Source organism: Batrachochytrium dendrobatidis (assembly GCF_000203795.2).
Source record: "Batrachochytrium dendrobatidis JAM81 unplaced genomic scaffold BATDEscaffold_8, whole genome shotgun sequence".
Taxonomy (NCBI): domain Eukaryota; kingdom Fungi; phylum Chytridiomycota; class Chytridiomycetes; order Rhizophydiales; genus Batrachochytrium; species Batrachochytrium dendrobatidis.
In genome coordinates, this window is record NW_006281106.1 from 253,302 (window position 1) to 274,547 (window position 21,246).

Consider the following 21,246-nt stretch of genomic DNA (forward strand, 5'->3'; position numbering starts at 1 on the left):
TGCAACTAGAGAACTATTATTTCTCAGAACTCTGCTAAAAGAACTAGGATTCGAACAGCTAAATCCTACTATACTTTACTCTGATTCGCAATCTCCAATTGCAAATACTAAAAACTTGGCGCCAAATCATGCTACTACAAAGCATATGGACGTGAAGCTAAAGTTTCTTCGCGATCAAGTAACAAACAAAACAGTATGTGTCGAATACGTAAAAACAAACGTTAGAGTCGCCGACATACTTACCAAAGGATTACCACGGTTCGCCTTTGACAAGCTTTCAGACCTACTCGGACTTTACCCTGTTCAAGGCGTGGTGGGGTGTTGGAATATCCAGACGGATACTCTTAAGCGGTAACCTGTGGCAAAGCTAGTTCTAAAAAGCGCCAAACTTAAACACAAGTTAAATCCTTTCATCACCAAAAAAATCCATGTGCACAGTAACTCCATTACACTCATTTCTAGGACTCGAGCTCTCTATAAACGGGTAGACGATGCCATTATTAAATTTACTAACTCCAGAAATCAACACTATTGGTTGTAACCTTCGTTTACAGCCTCTCATCATTTAACGGGTTAATTGTTCGTATCACAAGACACAAACAATCAACTACTATAAAAGCTAGAATGCTTACTCTTATCAATAAATAACTCTTCAAACTATTTCATCTGTCTAACTACCTTATCAAACCCTTTTCACTACGGTTGAAAAGACTAAGTCTGTTGATTTTGATTTAAAGTGCAACTTCCTCTTGAACTTCTGATTTGTTCTCTTCTGATAACTACTAACAGTTACAGATTATACTTTACCTACTTTACTTTACTATACTACATTTTTAAAACAAATCAACGAAGCTCCAAATACTCTGACATAACCGAGCATTTGTGCTTGGACGAGACGAACCACAATAAAATCAATAACAATACCAACCAAGATTGACAGATTAGACTAGTGTATAAAATAGTGTTGGCTGGATTGAATTGTTGGTTTATTTGTTGGTTTACAGTTGTTTTTTGAATGAATTTATTTAAAATAAACTCGGGTATTGAGATATGAAATGATCTCATGTGAACAGGCTGTAATCGTACAAGCATATGCTGGTGGTGTTACAAGTGTGTTGGTCAATTTATATATGGCAGTTCCTGTGATGGTGTCAGGGTTGTGTATGTTACCAATGGTACGCTACCAGCACAAACTCGACTGATCAAACAGCCATGTATACACATTGTTGTCAGTTACATCGAGTGTTTGTTCAAATAGGTCGATTCAGATGGATTGCATATAACCGACTAATCCAGCATTCATCCATTGTTAAACAACCATAATGCACAATACCACCGAGTGTGCAATCACACTCGCACTGATCAGTCGTTGCACAGTATGCATCGGTCAATGTCAAACATATGTGTGTCTGCAACTAAATTGCAATCCATGACATATCCACACAATCCAACATGTCAAATCATGTATCATGAGTCCAAGATTGATCAAAAACCTGATCATGGTAAACACAGCATGTTGTTGCATATCAGAGTCAATATATCAAGTGACAGTTGCACACTGGCTGATGGTGCACAGCGTATCAGTCACAATATGTCAGAACTTTTGGAGCTTCGTGATTTGTATAAATGTAGTAAAGTATAAAGTATAAAGTAGATAAAATATAATCTGTAACTGTTAGTTATCAGAAGAGAACAAATCAAAAGTGTAATGGATGTTGCACTTTAATCCAAGATCAGCAGACTTGGTCTTTTCAAGTATAGTAAAAAGGTGTAATAAAGTAATTAGAAAGTTGAAATAGTTTGACGAGTTGTTTATTGATAAAAGTAAGCATATTAGCTTTTATAGTAGTTGATTGTTTGTCTTGTGATACGAACAAGTAACACATTTGATAATGAGAGGTTGTAAACGAAAAGTAGTTGAGCCAATGGGATTGATTCCTGTAGTTGACTATGTCTACATAATGACACCATTTACCCGTTACTTGGAACATGAATCTCCAAAAATGAGGATAATGGAGTTTGGAGCATATGGATTAGTGGTGATGAAGGGTTTAATTTGGAGATTCAAAGTGTGTGCTATTAGAATTAGCTTTGTCACAGATTACCACTTAGGAGTATCCGTCTGGATATTCCAACACACGACTCGATACGTGAGATTCAAATGTCTAATATTCAGACTGTGCTGATTGCAATTGTGGTTGTAATTGTGGTTGTGTGTAAACATCAATCCAATACTCGATTCAATACTTGATTCAACTTGAGCATGTACAGTTTTGTAGTAATCCATTTGATCACATTGACAGAATCAAGCAATGATCTGATTCAACAACACCGAATGATGCATCCATATCACTTGTATCAATCAATTGTACACAATCAGTCAATATAATCAACAATCACTGTCATGATTGGCATGATTAACATGATTGATTCAATTCATTCAATTTATTCGATCCATTTAATTGCATAGATATGACTGACATTACAACTCATTGTTGTAAAATCACAACCTCACAATCAATCACCAATCACTATACTTTCGCTCATATAGTTTTTTGTTGTATGCTGCTGTGATTCGAGTTCGGTCACTTGTCAATTCATCTCGATAGCGTTTGGCTTTAGCTGGTGATTGAACACCTTGAATATACTGCGTGGCATCATTCCACAGTTCAGGCAGTATGGGTGTCTTGTCAAGACTCGAGTTGTACCATTGTGGTTGTTGTGGAGCCACATGCGCAGTCGAAACAATCCGACGAGATGGATTCACTACAAAAAATGTCAGAATCTTGCAGTGTCCTGGTTGAGTTGGATCTGCAAGTTCAAATGATTGCTCTTTGTGCTGGTATCGATTGGGATAAACTAAACATCGACCATTTGGTACTTCAAGCGATCCTATATACTGACTATGCGGTGATTCTTGATCAATGCCGTACACATCTTTCCAATACATATCAGATGCTCCTTGATAATGACACCAACTAACAGCCTCGCGGAAATCGAGTTTGGGTGTGGTGATATTTTCCACGTCGTAGTAATACAGTCCAGTTGCAACAATCGATTCGTTAATTGGACCTTCAATGTGCCAGTTTCCCTCGTCGTATTTAGGTTTGGATGGTGTCAGTTGAATGTTGGTGAGTTTGACAATGACTTGCAGATTACGACCACGCAGTGACACTGGCTTTGCCGATTCATATTTGGATTCAAAATGTTCCGGAAGTGTTGGTACATACACGGGACGAGTGACTCGAGTGTCTGATTCCATATCATCATGATCTGACTGGCTTGGTGGTTTATATCCCTTTGTGCGATTGCAAATATCAATATACTTGAACATTGGATCCATCGTTCTGAACAGACTTTCAAACATTGGGACAAAACATTTGAATATTTTGGCAATACATTTGTACATGTCTCGATGCCATATCGGATTCAGATTGTTGATGTATGAGTTGATGGTCACACTGCCATCCTGTTCGACACGGAATTCACTCAGAAGCCATTGGAACTTGCGTGATATAAACTCGAAATCGCCGTTAATGATGGGCACATTTGAAACAAGTCGAGTCGATAACAATATATCGCATGGTACCATTGTGGTGTATTTGAATCGTATACTCAGTGGTGCAATCATCGTTTGTCCATATACAACACTGTACATTGATGCATCAATCAGATTGTGCACCATTTGACCAGTGTTGTGATTTGATCCATGTTCAATATCCGATACATTTGTCATCAATCGCGTATATACATTGTCAGGTATGCCATTGTCCAGTATATACGTCAGTTCAACAGGTCCTGGGACAATCGTGCCCAATCCATCACTGCCACTACAAACAAGCTGTTTGACAAAAACCCCGAGTTGTTCCAATGCAAGATCAAATGTTGATGGTGATATATTCTGATCGAGTGAGTCGGCCCTCCATTGCTCCACAATATGCTGGTTTGTGATATCGATCCACCACATGGGTTTGCAAAGTATACATTGCAGATACTGGACATACTGCATCTCGACAAGTGTGCGTACCTCCCCATGTGTATCTCCAGCCATTCCAGAACTCATATCAATTTCGGCATTGTCGTTGTATGATTGAATGCTCGAACTAGCAGTCTGAACCCGATGCTGAAAACACATTCCAATGATCTGCTCAGCAACCCTTCTGCTTTTTCCATTGCAGTCAGTATTCAAATCTACAATATCCATTAGATTTTCAAACATCTCACCTTGATCCAACTCGGTACGTATTGAACTGTCGGAATGATTATCGGCAAAATCAACAATTGTTTCGAGTAGTTTTACAGTACCAGCACCAGAATCATGCAAACATAGATATCTACGTGAAAAAATAGTGTTGAGTTGCTTTACAATTCCATATTCTCGAAACACCTTGATCATCTCGTCCTTGTTTGTAGATTTCTGAATCATGTCGTTGACATTATTAAACAGACGCAAAGGATCATTCATATCGACATCGCACATCGATATCGTCAATTGCTCAAAAACCAACGATCGTACAAGCGATACAGGAAAGTCGCGCATACCAGATGCAATTGTTCCTGCTATCCAGATCATGCGCATTTTTAATGCAAAGTCGTTGCTGTATTTGATACACAAGTCGTTCAGTGTTTGAATCAGATCCAGCCTCATCAACTCGGCTGAAATCACTTCACAATCTGCATGTTTGCAAAAGTTCTCAATAGCAGCAATGCTTTCATAAATCACTTCTTGATCGACACTCCTGTATTCATGTCATGTCAATCCAACCATGTCAAATTTACTAATTGTGATGACTGAGCACACATTCATGCATAACACCACATACCTGAGCGTATTGACCAGTGCTGGAATGATGCCACATTCCACTGCTTTTACTCGGTCATGACGATGAATACTCCGATACATGGTTTGAAGATTTTTGATAAACCCAACAGCAACTAGACCATTGGATGATTCCAGTCGTGAAACAAGTCTTGACAGCACGATGCCAAACTAATGATATTGTTCAATGTCAAGTATACAACCAAATCAAACTAACATGACATGACACTGTCCAAACTGATCCAATATTGTATCATTGTAAACATACATTTCCATCGTCAATATCATGACAAGCTTTCAAAAACAGGCCAATCGCCAATGTGAGCACTTGTTGATCAGAATCGTGAACAATAATCTCAACCATAGGCTTGATGTCAAGTTTACACTCCTCACTCCAGCGTTTATATTTGTATAACTCTGTACATGTGTTTATCGCCTATATGCATATTGACACTAGATGAGTTAAATGTCAATCATTTGATCAATATCAATCATGACTTGCCGCCATTTTGACTTGACGACTTGGTGATTGCATGAGTTGTACAATTTGGTTGCTTAGTCGTTGAGATATTTTGAACTCATTATTACTGTACACCATTCTCAAAAACACTGCAGTAAACTTCATTACTTCGATCTACACAACACATGTTGATTAGTTTAGTCATGAACAATCCATTATTGTTACAATATATGAATACCTGTAAACTGGGTCGATTATACTCCAAATACTTGGCTGCAATATCCTCCAATCCAATACTCTGTAAGCGCTGCAATACATTTGTAGACTCTGCCATTTCAAACCAACACAAAGTCAGCAATGATTTGAATTCATCAATAATACAATAACTATTAAACTTACTGCGATTCTGTTCTTCCAACTCCAGTAGCAAGTCAAGCAGTCTGTCCCATATTTCATCAGCCTTGTATAGTTGATCATCCGTTGTTAACAGTTTCAAATCTTCCAGGTGTTGGATCAACTCTTTCATGATATCATCCAACTTCATGTTTGATAAAATTAGTAAAGTTGAATTTTGATTTGACAATTTCATTCATGCGAATGTCCAACAATGTCCAACAATTGCCGAGAATTGTTCATGTTTGGATTGTTGTCAAACACACAAACGAGTTGTTCCATTTTAGTATTGTTTTGATCAGTTTTTTGTAACAAAATTGGATTGTTATCAAACATGCATTTAGAAATACTGTAAATTAATATTCTGAATGTGATCGTTGTAGATTTGGTTTAATAAACAAGTTAGTTTACTACAACACATGGTAATGGATTACTAAACATCATCATAAATCAGATGGACTGGACTGTACTGGACTGAGATCAATGACAATCGCATTACAAACAGTATGTGGTGATTAAACCATCGAGTATTTCCAAATACAAACTTGAATGAAAAGTCTTGTCACAATACTGATCGACTGTATTACTGTTTACACTGTGGTATTATTGATGTATTGGAATATTTGGTGATCAGATACATAATGATAATGGTAGTACAAATCATGGCAGTTGTACAAACCAAACGTGATTAAAGCCAATAATAATGTCAGACAAGATTGGATAATGAATTAGCGTGTAAATCATCAACATTGACCAAGATTGATTGAAATGGTGAGATTGAGTTGGATGGTGATGAACAGTCAGTGTCATGAACACTGTTATTCAGTGGTCCATTTGACGTCAATACACCACTACCAATACCACACCGCGTATATTACATTGTAAACTGACAACACTAATTGACCAATATCAAACCAGTCGATGACGCAATCTACATCCGACTTTGAACAAGCGTATTGCTCCGTTTGTTGTACGATGCACGACATGATCAGTTGGTGATATCATGCAACCATGCAATTGACAAGTGATTACATGTACAATCAACACTGGTTGTTATCATGTCATTAATGTATATGGAACAAACCATGCCAATGTATCAATCAACAATCCAATAACTGTTGATGTAATACTCAACACAGTATACACAAACATGCAATACACAACCAATGATATGATTGTTGACCCATTCACAATACTCGACAAATATCAACACACCGGAAAGTTTAAATTTATTCAAAATCAAATTGATTGGCAAGTCATCAATCTGAATCTGCTTTTGGTTCTTCAAATCTCAAACCATGCCTTTTCATAAACTTTTTCAAGTTTCGTCTGATATCGTGTACTCTTGTAACTGCCTTTTCATACTCTTGTTTCAATTTCTTTTCAGTGTCTGGATCGTACTTTGATCCTGATATTTCTTCTCCTCTTTCTAATGCTGACCATTGTTCGAATCTAAGGGCTGCATAATCACAATATTCTTTGAGTTTTTTCTTTCGTAATTCTTTCGACTCTACAAGCATTTGCTTTATACGATTAAAGGTTTTTTGATATCTTCCACTTAATACAGCTATTTGATTTGAAACAGTATTTGAAGACTCGTTATGAATCATTGGTTGTTTCCGACTTTGTTTGTAAGTGCTTGGACCAGCCTCATCAATTGGTTGTTGTTGGATTCGGCTGGAAATACTTGAATTCATTGGTTCTTGCTGGTATTCACTAGAAGTGTCTGGATTGGATTCATCAACCGGTTCTTGCTTGTATTTGTTGGAAATGGTCAAATCAACTAGCTGTTGCCGGTATCGGTTAGGAAGGCTTAAATCCATTGGCTCTTCCTGATATTCATCATAAGTGTCTGGATTGGGTTCATTAGTTGGATCAGACACTCGACTGGAAGTGCCTGATGTGTGGGTTGAACGATCGTTACCAGTCGGTATCAGTATTGCATTAGCAGTTGTTGTTACAGTCAGTAAGAGTAAAATATCAACCAATTTCATCAAACCAATCAATGGATTCAAACGATTAATACAAAAGTAGAGTGTCGAGACTGATGTCGATTATAAAACTGAACATACTCGATTGTATTTGTATGTTTTGTATAGCAAACCAACCCTTTTAGGTTAACCAACAACACAGGGTTACTTGATTGCTTGTAGTGAGCCACTATCAAACTAGACAGTGTGCTGCTCCCTAATCATAATATCATATCGATCAATTTGATGATCATGTCGATTGAATTATGCTTTTACGACCCTTTGATCAGGTATATTGAAAAGCACACCCTTCATGAGTGTTGTATAATCGCAAACGCTTTGTTTTACAACCTTATTCATCATGCAGTGACTGTATTCTGCATTGCAATATGCAATAGTTACTACACATTGACTGCATTGCGTGTTTGATATACAACAACCATCATATGACACACAATCAGACTATAGTGTTGAATCTACACTTTGTGCACATGTGGCATGACCATGCATTGTGCAATCACCAAACTCATCCATTGCAGTCCACATGTTTGGCTCAACTACTTTGATGCTGTCAATACAACTCTGTACACATCATCATTGTACTCTGAATCACGGATACGATCGCGATCTAGTTCAACAACAATAATTGTACATGTCAGTAATGAAACTGTTGTTTGTGTAGCTCGCGGACGTATGACAGCATGTTGATGGTAGTCATAATCGGAAAGTAAAGGATAGCAAAAGAGTGAACCAATGTATGAATTGCGTTGTTTATTAATCCAAGATCGTGTCTTTTATAAGGTGGGAGAGTAGTGGAAGAATACCTGAATAAGATATGAGGACCATAGCCCAAATATCATTGTTGAGGGTCTCTTATCACTATAGACCTTTCATTAGTGATGGCCACTGTTATGTACCAAACATATAAGCCACACAAGTATCCACATACACAATGCATATCAATAGACTGCGCATCTCAGCAGTCCAAGTCCCATTACAAAGATCACACATTACCAATGTCTAACAATGAATATTAGCCAAATTGACTTAAAGCTTAATAATGAAATTATTTTCAAGTTTGTATTTGGCATTGCAAAAGTTTATTCGCAACTTTGCAGGTATCAAATTATTTATTTTATTCTTTAATAGATTCAGCACATTTACCTACCCGCACATGCATAGTATCGTCTACATGTATCTAATACTGAGTGATAAACACTCTTCAATCTTGTCAGACTCGTCATTCAAAAACACAAGAATATCGGCTTTGGGAAGATGATGACCTGGGATAAATCGCATACAAATGTATTGTGAACCAGCTGACTCAAGATCCAGAACTGGTTCTTTAAACTGGATCAAATGTGGACTATCTGTTCGAAGATATAACATTTTACGATGAAAAAACGGGTTTGTGTATGATACACGCTATCCATTGCAGATTCAATGTTTATATTCAATTAGCATCGCAGTATATTAGAGTCGTCAAATAAAACACATTACCTTGCTGGCTTGCTTATCTCTTGGTAAAACCAATTCAAATGTTTTGGTCACCTCTGGAAGTGAACAGTGACTTACTACCAACCAGCTACTTACTAGAAATCCAGAATTGATATCTATAAAATCAACCAGTCAATAAACACACTAGTAACGCAGTACAAAACAATTATAATCGAATCAAGCATAATGTCGAATACTTGCCAACAATGTTCACAATAGCTTCCTTGGTGCGAGTATCTTGTGGACGCATCACCAACGACACCTCATTCAGTGCATTTGCAGTAAGCATAAAGGGACCATCTGTGCCCACCTATGATGCAATTGGAACCATCGAGTCAGGAATTCTCAGTAACCCCATATTGCATCAACAAAAACATTGAATCAACAACATACCATAATCTCTCTTGGTAAGCTAGAATAGCAATTGACTAATCGCGATTTGGAGGTTCCACGCAACACCAGCGATGCCGAGTTTGTCTGGCACAGAGTCGAGTTCATATCAAATCGATATAACGAGTGCACAAACACCCGCCATATTTCATTCAAAAAAGTATGGAACGGATCGTTATAAAATAGAATATATACAGCTTTGGTCTCTGGGGCTTGGCGTGCTCTATATTTAAATGTGACTTCTTTCATTGCGGAATCATTTTGTGAGGTTTCGAGAGTACATACAGCATCTGCACTATTGCAGCGAATGTAGACTTGGGTTGGATTTGAGGTATCATAAAGGGTTGATGTGTTGTTGGAATTGATATGACTGATTTTGTTAACAAGCGGAAACTTCATTACTTTACGTATCACCTCGTGCTCTCCTCTAAAAAGACGAATTACTCGATCAATATAGTAAGGCCGCGGACAAACATTCAGCGCCAGAATAGCTGCTGGTTGGTCTTGGGAGTTCAAAAATGAAACCTAAGTTTTAGCATCAAGGTTGAAAATTAATAAATTAAATCAATACATAAATTTGAATCCAAACATGTGCACGTACATGAATACATCTGGAATATATTCCAGGACTCTGTAGAAAATTGTTACCACCGACATCTCTTCCATTCATTTCATCCGTAGCATGATTTCCACCAACAAGTGAAATTGGTCCTCCTAAAAAACTCTGGAATATAAATGGAATAAAAACTGTTTCGTTGCGCTCTAGAAATATTTCTGGGGTAGCTTCATCTTGACTTGTGTGAATCAATTTTGCTTCCACATGAGATGCCAATCCATGAAGTCTACGATGGTAAATCCACTCGCTGGTATTTGTAACCACGCGAAATTCTTTATCCTGCCAAGATATTTTGAATGTATGATCAGTAGAGTACGGATTGGTAAATTCAAACTCTAGGTAGGTAGCCTGTGCAAAGGTTGGATGTATTGTATGCGATACTGTGATTTCTTTCAGTAGCATTTCTTGCGTTTTTCCCTTTCTTCGTCTAATTATATCAATGATTTAAAAACAGTATAGTTGAATAATTAAATACTTGTAACCCAACACATGATATACACTTGCCTTTCTCGATATACATCAATGGTTTTGAGATCTCGGTCGCGCTCTTCTCTGGTACGCCGGTACGAAAATGATTCGACAAGCTGATATTGTACAGTTTGCATATTAGCAATATACACCAATAAATTTTATTTAAAATTCACACTGATTCAAGTTTGAAACCTCACAGTATTGAATTTACGACCTACCTCCTTGTTGGCTCCATCATCATCTAGGTTCAACTTGTCGGGCTCAATTTTAAGGTTTTTAAGAATTCCAGTGGCATGATGAATTAGTTTTTGATTACGAGACTCAAAACTGTACTGACTTGATGAATCTAAGCATGTGGTTTTTTGTAAAGCCTTGGTACAATTGGCTGCTTGTGTGGTTCTATCCGCATGTGCTTCGTTGAGAATTTGATGCAACTCGTGATCAATACTTGACAACTATTTTAAATTATTCATGCCAATGCAAACAAAAATGAGTAACTGCAGAGCATTGCAATGTATTGTTTACACAATACACACTGATACTGGTATTTGTCAGTATACATCAGCAACTATTTTTACCAGTTTTGGCTCGTGAAATGTTTTTTGTCGACGATTGATATGGTAGCGATAATCGTGCACAATAACCTCCTCTTGACTTTGAGTTTTTGAAGGATTATTGAATGCATTTTGTGGTGTCGTGTTTATATCCTCCTGATATTTACGACCAATATTTGTGACACGCATATGCAACGTAGCAGTTTTCAGCAAACCCGTATCATTTACATGCATAGTAGATCCCGAGGAATATGTGCCATTTAATCCCATGCTAGATGATCTGGACCTTTTAGCAAAGTTTGGTCCTTGCAAATCAGCATACTCGCTCCATACAATGTCTACATCATCTTCAAAATAAATAGACGATCTTCCTTGACGCAAAGCAGGTTTGAGATTGACACAACCTGATCCAAGATGCAAAAGTGTATCACCATCCCACACGTCAATAAACATGTTGGATTGGCAAAGGTAGTTGGCAATCGCATTTGGTCCTGAACGAAAAGTATAGGATACTGGATCTTGATGCGTTTTTACCTTGTAATTCAAAGCAATACCGGGTGGTTGATCATCTATTAAATAGTAAACATATACTCGGTCATTATTTCCATGTTTAAATGCAAGGGTTACAATAAACTAAAAATACAACTACTGACAGGCAGGAAATCCCTCGCGATTATAACGATATAAAATTCCTGGCGTGATGTGGGTTTGCAAATTATCGCCAGGAATTCCTTGTGCTGATGGGTTGAAGGAGTAGCGAGAAGTGTGTGAAGCATGAGACCACTCGCGACAATGTGCCGGTACTGATGTACTTCGTTTATGTGGCAAAGACTCGGTATTTTTTTGAGATCTAGTTTGAGATTGGGTTTTGGCTGGCAATAAGCCATCGTACACATTCATTTTTTCCGTTGTAGTGTAAGGAAATGTAAAGAACTGAAAGCTGAAATAAACAGATGTAGGAAATCTCCCTTTGAAAATCAAAACATCATCAGAAAAATCAAATCAATACACTATTTATAAACAAAATTTACACGCACCATCAAGCTGCTGATAAGTATCTTGACAAAAACTCAATCCTTGAAATAGGATAGTGATATCATTCATCAACGGATCGTTGAATTCTAGTTCTAAATTACTAGCCAGATAAACTGGGTCCACATTATTGAGTTGGATTTCAGTTGGAGCGCAATGATTATCATCCAATAGCATTTCAAATCCAGCATTATGTAGACGTGCTCGTTCCATGCGTGATAATCTTTGTCGTAGATGTGTTGCTAATGGCACTGGAAACGGAGTGAAGACTTCAACAGGAGCTGATTCTAAATTACTTGCTGCAACAACTTCTTCGTCGCTTTCGTTTTCTGATTCATCAACAGGTGTTGGAGGTTTGACAAGTGGTTTGGGAGGTGGGGATGACTTTAGTTGATTGCTTTGTTCCGGCTCAATTTTTGGGATAATGTCCGCTTTTTGACAAATTTGCGGAACTGGTTCAAAAACGACCGGAACAGTGGCTTAATTGATACCAAACCAGCATATGTATATAATTATTAGTATGATTACGCAATAGTCAATATAATAAATACAATGAGCCCTACCCAAATGATCAACTACCGGTTGTTCTAATATAACAGGCAGAGGTTCGTGTGTTGGAGGGTTAAAACTAAATGATAAAGCTAGCGGCCATGCTTGGTGTCTATTTGCTTCATCCAGTTCATTTTCCTTGTAGTTTTCTTGATTGCCAGAGTAAACAACGCTTTTAGGTGTGTAGATGAGTGAACCAAACGGGTTTATTCCAGTTTGAGTTTCCAGATACATGACATGTTCTTGATTTCTTGTGTCTAATTAAAAACCGTGTCAACAGAGATGAGATGTTTTAAAACAGTATTATAAAAATGCAATGCTACCTTTTTTTGGCGAATACGCTCCCCATCCAGTAGAAATAAGCTTTTCAATATTGATTGTAGGCTGCATTGGTTCAGTCCGCTTAATGTCGGAAGATGCCAGTTTATCAATGATTCCTGCAATACCCTTTCGCTTTTTTATGGCGGGAGCATTGACTGTAAGCAATACTTTGTATTCCATAAGAAATATCACAGCAACTGACGGATCATCTGGAACAAAATTGTCCAATTCAACAGTGCCCATAAATATCAACTGCTCATTTTTAAAATCTGAGTGTACCAAAGGTTTAAGTGTAACAACTGTAGGTTGCCTAATAAATGTAAATGTGTTGTGAAACCCAATATGCAGTCTGCGTTCTAGAATGACTGGAGAAGGGAGAATTCCATTTTCATCCGGTGTCAGCGATTCTGGATCATTATCATAATGCACTCTGGATATGCAATCCAGGAGTTTAGATTCATATTGTTCAATTGAAGGATATACTGTGATGCCAATCTATAATATACATGCATAGAGATGTAAATTAAAGTACCGACAAGATAAATCACGCAACATAACCAATGCGTATTACCCTAGATATTCTAGCAGTATCTATTGAATGCATTGAGATTCCACGGATGGATATGGTTTCAATACCTGGAACCTCATCTCCTGGCGCAATAAACACATTTTCCTTCCATAAATGGCACGCTGGCTGAAGATCAGGTCGTGTAAGCAGTCTGTATGTGATTACTGCATTTAAAAGTGGAAAAAGACCAGCATGTCCTGATACGGCTGAACACAGTTGGCTATATATAAATGGTAGCACACGCGGAGATCCACGGAATATTTGAGCAACTTTTGGTCGTTGATCTCCTATATCACTATTATCACTGTCACTTGAAGAGTCAAAATGATCATGATATTTATCATCAACGTCGCAACTGTGTCGCCAAGCTTTTGAAACATTCAACCCATTTCTCTGTGGATTGAAAGGATAGATCAAAGTCCAGCCAGCCGATACACCTTCTTGGTCTAGATTGTTGTCAACATTATGTGCCTCATCCATGTCATCCTGCAGACACGGTTTAACTAGTATTTCATTTATTGCAGTATTAAAATTTAAAACTCATGGACAGTTTAGCATAATTGACACAAGAATACCCACTTGAAAAGACAAACTCGATGGCAATGGCAACATGAGGGCTTTTCACTGGTGTATGGAAATAGAGACACTTTAATAAGGGTGTTAATCATGAGTTAAAATATGGAATTAGAAGCGATTTGAAATGCATGCTTACAATTCTAGATGCACCGACTGTGACTCTGTGCGATATCAGATTTGCGCCATCTGGAATTCCATTTAAACCCCGAGAATCGGAAGAATCGCAGCTATCTTCATCACTAAACCCATTTTGACTTGAATCATTTGATCGAATTTTTGTGTTTTGGGTTTTTAAAGACCCTCCTGCTTGGGGTGAGTGTCTATCATGCTGGGCTTTACCTGTGTGCACAGTCATTGGAACAGGAGAAATCCAAGTTTTACCAAAAAATCTACCTGTCTCAGTGTCAAATAAAGTAGCACATATTTTCAACTGAAGCAATGATTGTTTTAAACTAGGTGATGATTGGGTTATGCCTGTAGGTAGTAATAAGTTTTCTATGGTAGAAAATGCCAATTGATATGGGTACGTGATTCCAGATGCAGTTGGGGCTTGAACGCGACTAATATGTTTAGACGGCGATTTTGGCCGATGATGTATTGGAGTTGAAACAACATGCTCTGTTGCAGAAGATGTAGTAGCTGGGTGATGCAAGTTTTGCTGTTTGAGAGTAGCATAGAATGGAACAGAGCGCGAATTTACACCAAGTTTATCTTGCCACGCCTTGGATATGGAAGTGGATGCAATTTGACGAAACCGAGACTTTGTATCAGTCTGTGCAGGTGAGGATTCCATGGGTTTGTTTAAAAACAGCTCATCTTGGTTAGAATAACGATGCTGATGGCGGAATGTATATTTAGGAGAGGTTCGAACCGACTGAGATCTGGTTGGTGTAGATAAGGAGTGGATATTAGGTAACGAAACATTTGAAGAAGTTTTCAATTGACAAGTATAAGAATTAGACAGCATAGACTAGTTTATCTGATGACAGTCCTTGTGTATTGTTTCTAGATTTGAATGATTATATAGAGTAAAAGTCGGAGTTGTCAAGTTTTTAAATTGAACTTGAAAAGGATTTACAACCGTATTCATGTAAACTAAACACTTGTATTTATCTTGAAATTTGGACACATTCAAGTTTTAGTTTAGGAAAACATCTCAGAAATGCAAGTTTGTATAATCACTAAAAGACTAATCATTTCATGAGAGTAGCAGTTTTTATGTAGTTTGACATTTATACGTAATGCTTCATCTTATATGAATACGCTGAGAAATGGACAATGAACAATCTACGACTTTGCGATGGTAAAGAGTTGGCAGCAGATTCAGTATGTTGACTAGAATTACATGCAGTTTTGCAAGCGTCATTTCTTTTCTCGACAGTTTGAATTTTATCGAATTACTCGACAGCTTGTTACGTCTTGCAGGTCTTGTAGTCATTATCGTCTTTGTTAGCTATTACTACTCTTTGAAAAGGTATTCAACATACTGCAGGTCTTGACTTGATACTGCATTTCATTATTTTGTCCAGTTGGACCAGTCAAGTACCAACACGCTTGAGCTGCCAGTTAGGCTATAGCTAGTTATCTGGCAGACTTTATTGATACTAACTTTACCAATTCTCTGTCAAAAGCTTTGCTGATAATTGTTGATCATTGTCACTGCCATCATCACGCATTGTTATTTGAGCCCTAGTTCTTCATTAGTTTACCTGTCAACTCCATCAAACTGGACTATTCATTTCTGCCCATTCTTCTCAGCATCAGGCAAGTACAGACTCGACCATCTTGGCCTTTGAACCATATCATGATGCATGAGTTACCATTTGAATTGCTAACCCTGACATTTACACTTTTCAGCTGCGTAATCGATAGTCTTTCTAATCTTCAATCAACCCAATCCACAGTATAACGTAGGCATTCCCAGGAACACCTAGCATTCATGCCAGCAATGATGTCAGTTGATATTATGGTTTGATATTCAGTCATTGCATGCTTGGTCTAAATTGCAAGTCAAGCCTAACTTTTCTTGTACACGATAATAGTCCTGTCAATAGTTCTCATGAAAGATTCATGTACTCTTCTATCCACCTTGATCGTCTTTCTCAAGTTGAAGAAAGTGGTTCTTTTGCAGAGTTTGTCGATCCTGTTGCCGTTACCTGCACCGTCTTTTCATCCAATGGCGAAGTCAGGACATATTGGTCTACAGTAAGCTTAATGTGCTTTCAAAATCCTGATTTTTATTAAGCTTGTTATCTTGACTTGCCAGTTTTAAGCTGGTCACTAATATGACTGAATCAATCTATTCATTTTAATCGATGATCCATACAGGCGGGTAGGAAGACAGGGTGGTTGGGGTGACACTCCTCAAAGTCCCGTTGTTTGGGACTCTGAGAACGACGATCGCAGCCCTATTCGCTCATCCGTTCTCAGCCAGCTGGCTGCTGTAGACAACTTTGCCAAAACACTCACGATTCAAGGGGTTTGTTTCAAACCTCAATCGCTCACTAAAATGATCATTTCAACCTACAGTTCTTGTCATATGGGTATGATCAACTGGACTGGTTTTTTAGTGGATCGTGTCTTGTTCATCAAACCCCCTTTAGTCTCCAACTGGACCTCGAACCCATTCGACCTCCATACTTGCATTCATTATTTGCTTGAACTGGTTGACAACTCGCTTGATTGTTCTCGCGTAATTGTTTGTCTGGACTCGTCGATAAATGATCTCTGTACGTATTTGTATTGTATGTGTTCATCCACTACCATGACAAGATACTAACTCGACACATCTATTCCCACGTTTAAAACACGCCAGCATCGATTTTAAAAACACTTGGCTATGCATGTTTTGAGCGAGTGCATCCCAATGTGTATTCATTTGGTCAAGACTATGTTTTATGTGGGCTCGAGTTGTAGTTTGTTTTTTGTTTTTGCTTTTTTCAACAGCCATTTCCATGAATGACTGTGTTTATTTCCACACCAAAATATATCTCTTTTATTCAATCTTGTTTTTACAATGGTATGCATTGTGTACATGAATGTATGATTCATATTTGATTAGAAGAGTTGTATTATTAAAATGTCAAAATATTAAAAAGTGGATGAGGCGTACGCGACTTGAACGCGCAACCCTTCGATCTGGAGTCGAAAGCGCTACCAATTGCGCCAACACCCCTTTCCACAGGAATTCATCAACCAAAATCAGCTATCATAATATTGTCAATATTCAATCATTATTGTTGGTGTCTTGGTTTTCATTACACTGGATTGATACTAAATACACTCTAGGTCATTCTACCCATTACAACATCACATTTGCTAAATGACAAGGTTTGAGCATCGTCAACAAAAATAAATTTTTCATTTGCCATGAGCGGTTTCTCCTTGCACATTTCTAAAATGATCGTTAAATGTCTAATTAACACAACACTGACGTGATGATACAACACACATGAACTATTCAACTTACTTGTGGGTTAAAACAAGATAGTCCACATACGATAGGTTGTCCAGATTGGCATCTTCAATCAAGAGATTACTCATACGCGCCTCCGATATAGGATCCATACCATGACGAACAATCGTCAGTTGCATATATCGTGCGCGGCGCTGACGGAGAAATTCCAAAACAGTATTAAGTTGCTGAGAGGGGGTGGTGTTGACTTGAGGAATGCGTCGAGAAGTTGCATCCACTTGTTGAATAGCATCAACACCAAAGAGAGCTTGTAGCTTGTGTGATGGAGCTTCACGCCCGATCCAAAGGAACATATGACGTCCATTTTCTAAATAAATCGTTAAATATTAAAATGAACAAGTATAAAAAACACCATAGTAAAAATAGTTTTTCAAGATAAAAGAGCAATGCATACCAATAATGTAAAATCCTTGAGTATTCATACGCTCAAATGAAACTCTGACAATGGGTGGCAATACCATAATGCCACTCTCGTTGAGCTGTCCCACATTCGTAGCTGGCTCAGTAAAATCATACATGTTTGGATACATGTAAGCAACACTTTCCGTTACACCAATCGAGTTGAGTAGACGCATAGACGAGACACGCAAATCAGATGGAATAATTTTTCCTAATCAAATTGGAAACAATACATTGGTAATTAATTCAATGTTCAAGCATTTATAGTTGATAGTTTACTGGCTACAATACACCAGGTCAAGGATATAGAAACCAACCTCCACGAAGAGCCCGCGATTTCAGCAACGACAGAGCATATAGCGGATACAGTTTGTATGATTCAGGCAAAATGAGTTGTCCTGGACTGCTTTGCGTTGAAATGTTAGACCGGTATGAAGCAAGGATTTTGACACAGCGAGCGGAAATTTGATCTCGGAGAGTTTTGAGGGGAGAGTTGAACGCGTTTTGAATGGCTAAAATCGAATGATTGTCCAATACAAATCAGTATCTAACCATCAAATTATAAAAAGAATATTGATACCTTCTCTGGCAAAAAAATTAACACTGGTATCCATTTCTGCAAAACGAAACACGTTTGTGAGTTGCGAGGTAGTGGGCAGTGACAGATTGTGTACACGTACACGACGCTGGCCATCTGATGTGGTATAAAGAAGAGCAGCTTGGATATGAGCATCCTGTTTTTCATCAAGTTTTCCATCGTGCTTGAGAACAACACCAAATGCTTTAAGAGAATCAATGCCAGCCAGTTCTATGTCTGTGCTATTTTTCATATAAAAGTTGCCATAGTAGTCTGTCACTTTCAAACCTGCAAGATTTACAACAATTGAATGTTCAATAATAGTCAATATCATGCTCTGTAATCTAAAATAGCATACATTCAATAGTCGATCATCATTACCATCAGAGACACGAACACGTAAAAGAGCATCAAATCCATAAGAACGGAACAGTGCACGTTGCATGTCATTTATAAACTTTTCACCATCTTTGTTGGCATCAAAGTTCATGTACAGATATGTATCACCAGACGTGACAGCTGAAAGCATGCCTATCAGTTAAAAAACCAAAAGTCAATAATTCAATCTATACCAAAGCAACACTAGGAACATGGATGGAGTGTACATACCAACTGTAGCCACATCAATGTATGCGTTGGGAAACAGATACGTATCAACACCAATACCGTTAGTAGTACAGTCTTGTGCAAGTTTCTTCCAGAAATACTCTTGTGACTCGTACAACTGACGCTCTTTGTCAGTACCCAAAATCTTGACATCTTCACGGTTCTTGAGTGCGCCGGGTCCAAAAGTTGGAAGAGCAGTTTGAAAGATTGATAGTTTACCGCCGTACTGTTTCAAAGCCGAAAAAGCAGCTTGACATGCTGCACCCAAAACGGGTTCCGTGATGGTCGTGTTGGCAAATATTTGTGGGAGACTGTCAAGAAAGTTGATGATGACAGTTTTAGACTCGATGGGATCGACTAGCAAACCCTCACTGAGAGGCACGAACATCTCATCAATGTCTCCCACAATCATCATTTGAAATTGTTCAAGATTGGGCTATGATAACAACACAATGTGATTAGTATTGAACACCAAACCACTATTCAAAACAGCCAGTTGGTAGTCGAATAGAACAAGACTTGGCTTGACATCTATGGATTTACCTTGAGTGAGTAGAAATGCACTGCCTTGTCAAATGTAATAAAACCAACTGTAGATCCATTAGGCATGGGACGTTGACTTGAATACAGAAACTGTTTGAGAGCAGAAGCACATGCAGCCAGCATACCACTTCTGACAGCATTGTATGAGACATCAATTGCAAAAAAGTACGATACTGATTTAGTAGGTCTAGCACAGTACTCTGGTGTTACAGTAAACTCGCAAGATCCATAGAGCAACTCAGGACGTTGACTGATATCAATACGTCTGCCACTCATATCAAGATTCTCAAAGTATTGAGTGGGAACTAAAAGTGTTCATCAGATAGCTTTAGCAGAGCATTTCTGTGTATTGAATTATATTAAAAATGGTTACCTTCGCTTTCAAAGCTACAGAGATTGCATACAAACTTGCGTCCACCATGAACAAACTGGAAAAATGGATTGATGTATCCTTTGCAGCGAGAGCAACGAACAGGACCATTGATTCCAAAATCAACTAATGGAACCGGAGTCTAATCATCAAATAACACATCCAAGTCAGACTATAAACATGAATTTAAAAATAAATAATATAAAACTAGTGTCTTACATCGGTAGGCTCAAGATCAGCAAGTGGCTGGACTATCACGCCAAAAGGCAGCTTACTTGTACTTATTAAATCCTCAGTGATAGGAATGTTATAAATGGTGGATCTGATAAATCTTGGACTGCAGTTTCCTGTAAAAAGTTTAAAAAAGTACACGTTATCACGTTAATAAACCAGTCTGTAGCATGTGTGTAAATATAAAAACAGTCTAGTTACCATTATCAAATACTGTGAATTTACTGGCAGCCAATGGTGGAACTGTGCGAGACATGGTCATATAAGGGGTGCTCATGTATTGATTCTGATCAGCCTCATGCAATGCAACTGGACTTGGTATTTGATCGGGATTAATTCGATGTTTTTGTTGTGGAAGTTGCATGCTACTCATAGGCTGTTGCGGTATAGGTGGCTGACCAGGAGTAAAGTTTTGCTGAAAGTTGGTAGCAGGAGGTTGTTGTTGAAACATACCAGGCTGTTGTTGGAATTGTTGAGGAGGGATCGCACCAGGTTGTTGTTGAAATTGTTGAGGAGGGATCGCACCAGGTTGTTGTTGGAATTGTTGGGGAGGGACCATACCAGGCTGTTGTTGAAATTGTTGGGGAGGGACCATACCAGGCTGTTGTTGAAATTGTTGGGGAGGAACCATACCAGGCTGTTGTTGGAATTGTTGAGGAGGGATCGCACCAGGCTGTTGTTGAAATTGTTGGGGAGAAGCCATACCAGGTTGCTGATTAGAAGGAAATCCGGGTTGAGATTGAGTAGCAGGAAATTGATCTTGTAGAGGTGATGATTGCTGCATACCAGGATAAACGCGCTTTGAGCGCGACGCTCGAGAAGCAACACC

General features: G+C 38.2%; 5 protein-coding genes across 5 annotated transcripts; 1 reads left to right on the top strand and 4 right to left on the bottom strand.

The window, feature by feature from the left end:
* Positions 1 to 2,443: 2,443 nt before the first annotated feature.
* Positions 2,444 to 3,027, bottom strand: BATDEDRAFT_31937 (uncharacterized protein; the record flags this gene model as incomplete). The annotated part of the gene is made up of 1 exon (XM_006679894.1): positions 2,444 to 3,027. A coding segment is annotated over exon 1 (422 nt), but the record flags the coding sequence as incomplete, so codon positions are not given.
* Positions 3,028 to 5,306: 2,279 nt separating this feature from the next.
* BATDEDRAFT_89792 (uncharacterized protein) lies at positions 5,307 to 5,823 on the bottom strand (the record flags this gene model as incomplete). The annotated part of the gene is made up of 3 exons (XM_006680082.1): positions 5,307 to 5,453; positions 5,518 to 5,606; positions 5,679 to 5,823. 3 exons carry the CDS (start codon positions 5,821 to 5,823, stop codon positions 5,307 to 5,309), a joined length of 381 nt encoding a protein of 126 aa, XP_006680145.1.
* A 1,108-nt stretch (positions 5,824 to 6,931) lies between these two features.
* Positions 6,932 to 15,009, bottom strand: BATDEDRAFT_89791 (uncharacterized protein; the record flags this gene model as incomplete). The annotated part of the gene is made up of 16 exons (XM_006680083.1): positions 6,932 to 7,716; positions 8,848 to 9,067; positions 9,143 to 9,227; positions 9,337 to 9,449; positions 9,533 to 10,054; positions 10,131 to 10,572; positions 10,644 to 10,729; positions 10,835 to 11,071; positions 11,195 to 11,739; positions 11,824 to 12,138; positions 12,208 to 12,681; positions 12,766 to 13,008; positions 13,075 to 13,567; positions 13,644 to 14,143; positions 14,220 to 14,286; positions 14,353 to 15,009. 16 exons carry the CDS (start codon positions 15,007 to 15,009, stop codon positions 6,932 to 6,934), a joined length of 5,784 nt encoding a protein of 1,927 aa, XP_006680146.1.
* Positions 15,010 to 16,286: 1,277 nt separating this feature from the next.
* On the top strand, positions 16,287 to 16,877 carry BATDEDRAFT_89869 (uncharacterized protein; the record flags this gene model as incomplete). Its single annotated transcript, XM_006679985.1, has 3 exons — positions 16,287 to 16,432; positions 16,545 to 16,695; positions 16,746 to 16,877. The coding sequence occupies 3 exons, from the start codon at positions 16,287 to 16,289 to the stop codon at positions 16,875 to 16,877; spliced, it is 429 nt and encodes a 142-aa protein (XP_006680048.1).
* A 679-nt stretch (positions 16,878 to 17,556) lies between these two features.
* Positions 17,557 to 20,781, bottom strand: BATDEDRAFT_19927 (uncharacterized protein; the record flags this gene model as incomplete). Its single annotated transcript, XM_006679763.1, has 11 exons — positions 17,557 to 17,610; positions 17,686 to 17,998; positions 18,086 to 18,301; positions 18,408 to 18,602; positions 18,671 to 18,955; positions 19,049 to 19,198; positions 19,277 to 19,709; positions 19,817 to 20,121; positions 20,190 to 20,328; positions 20,406 to 20,533; positions 20,619 to 20,781. The coding sequence occupies 11 exons, from the start codon at positions 20,779 to 20,781 to the stop codon at positions 17,577 to 17,579; spliced, it is 2,361 nt and encodes a 786-aa protein (XP_006679826.1). The 3' UTR covers positions 17,557 to 17,576.
* Positions 20,782 to 21,246: the final 465 nt, after the last annotated feature.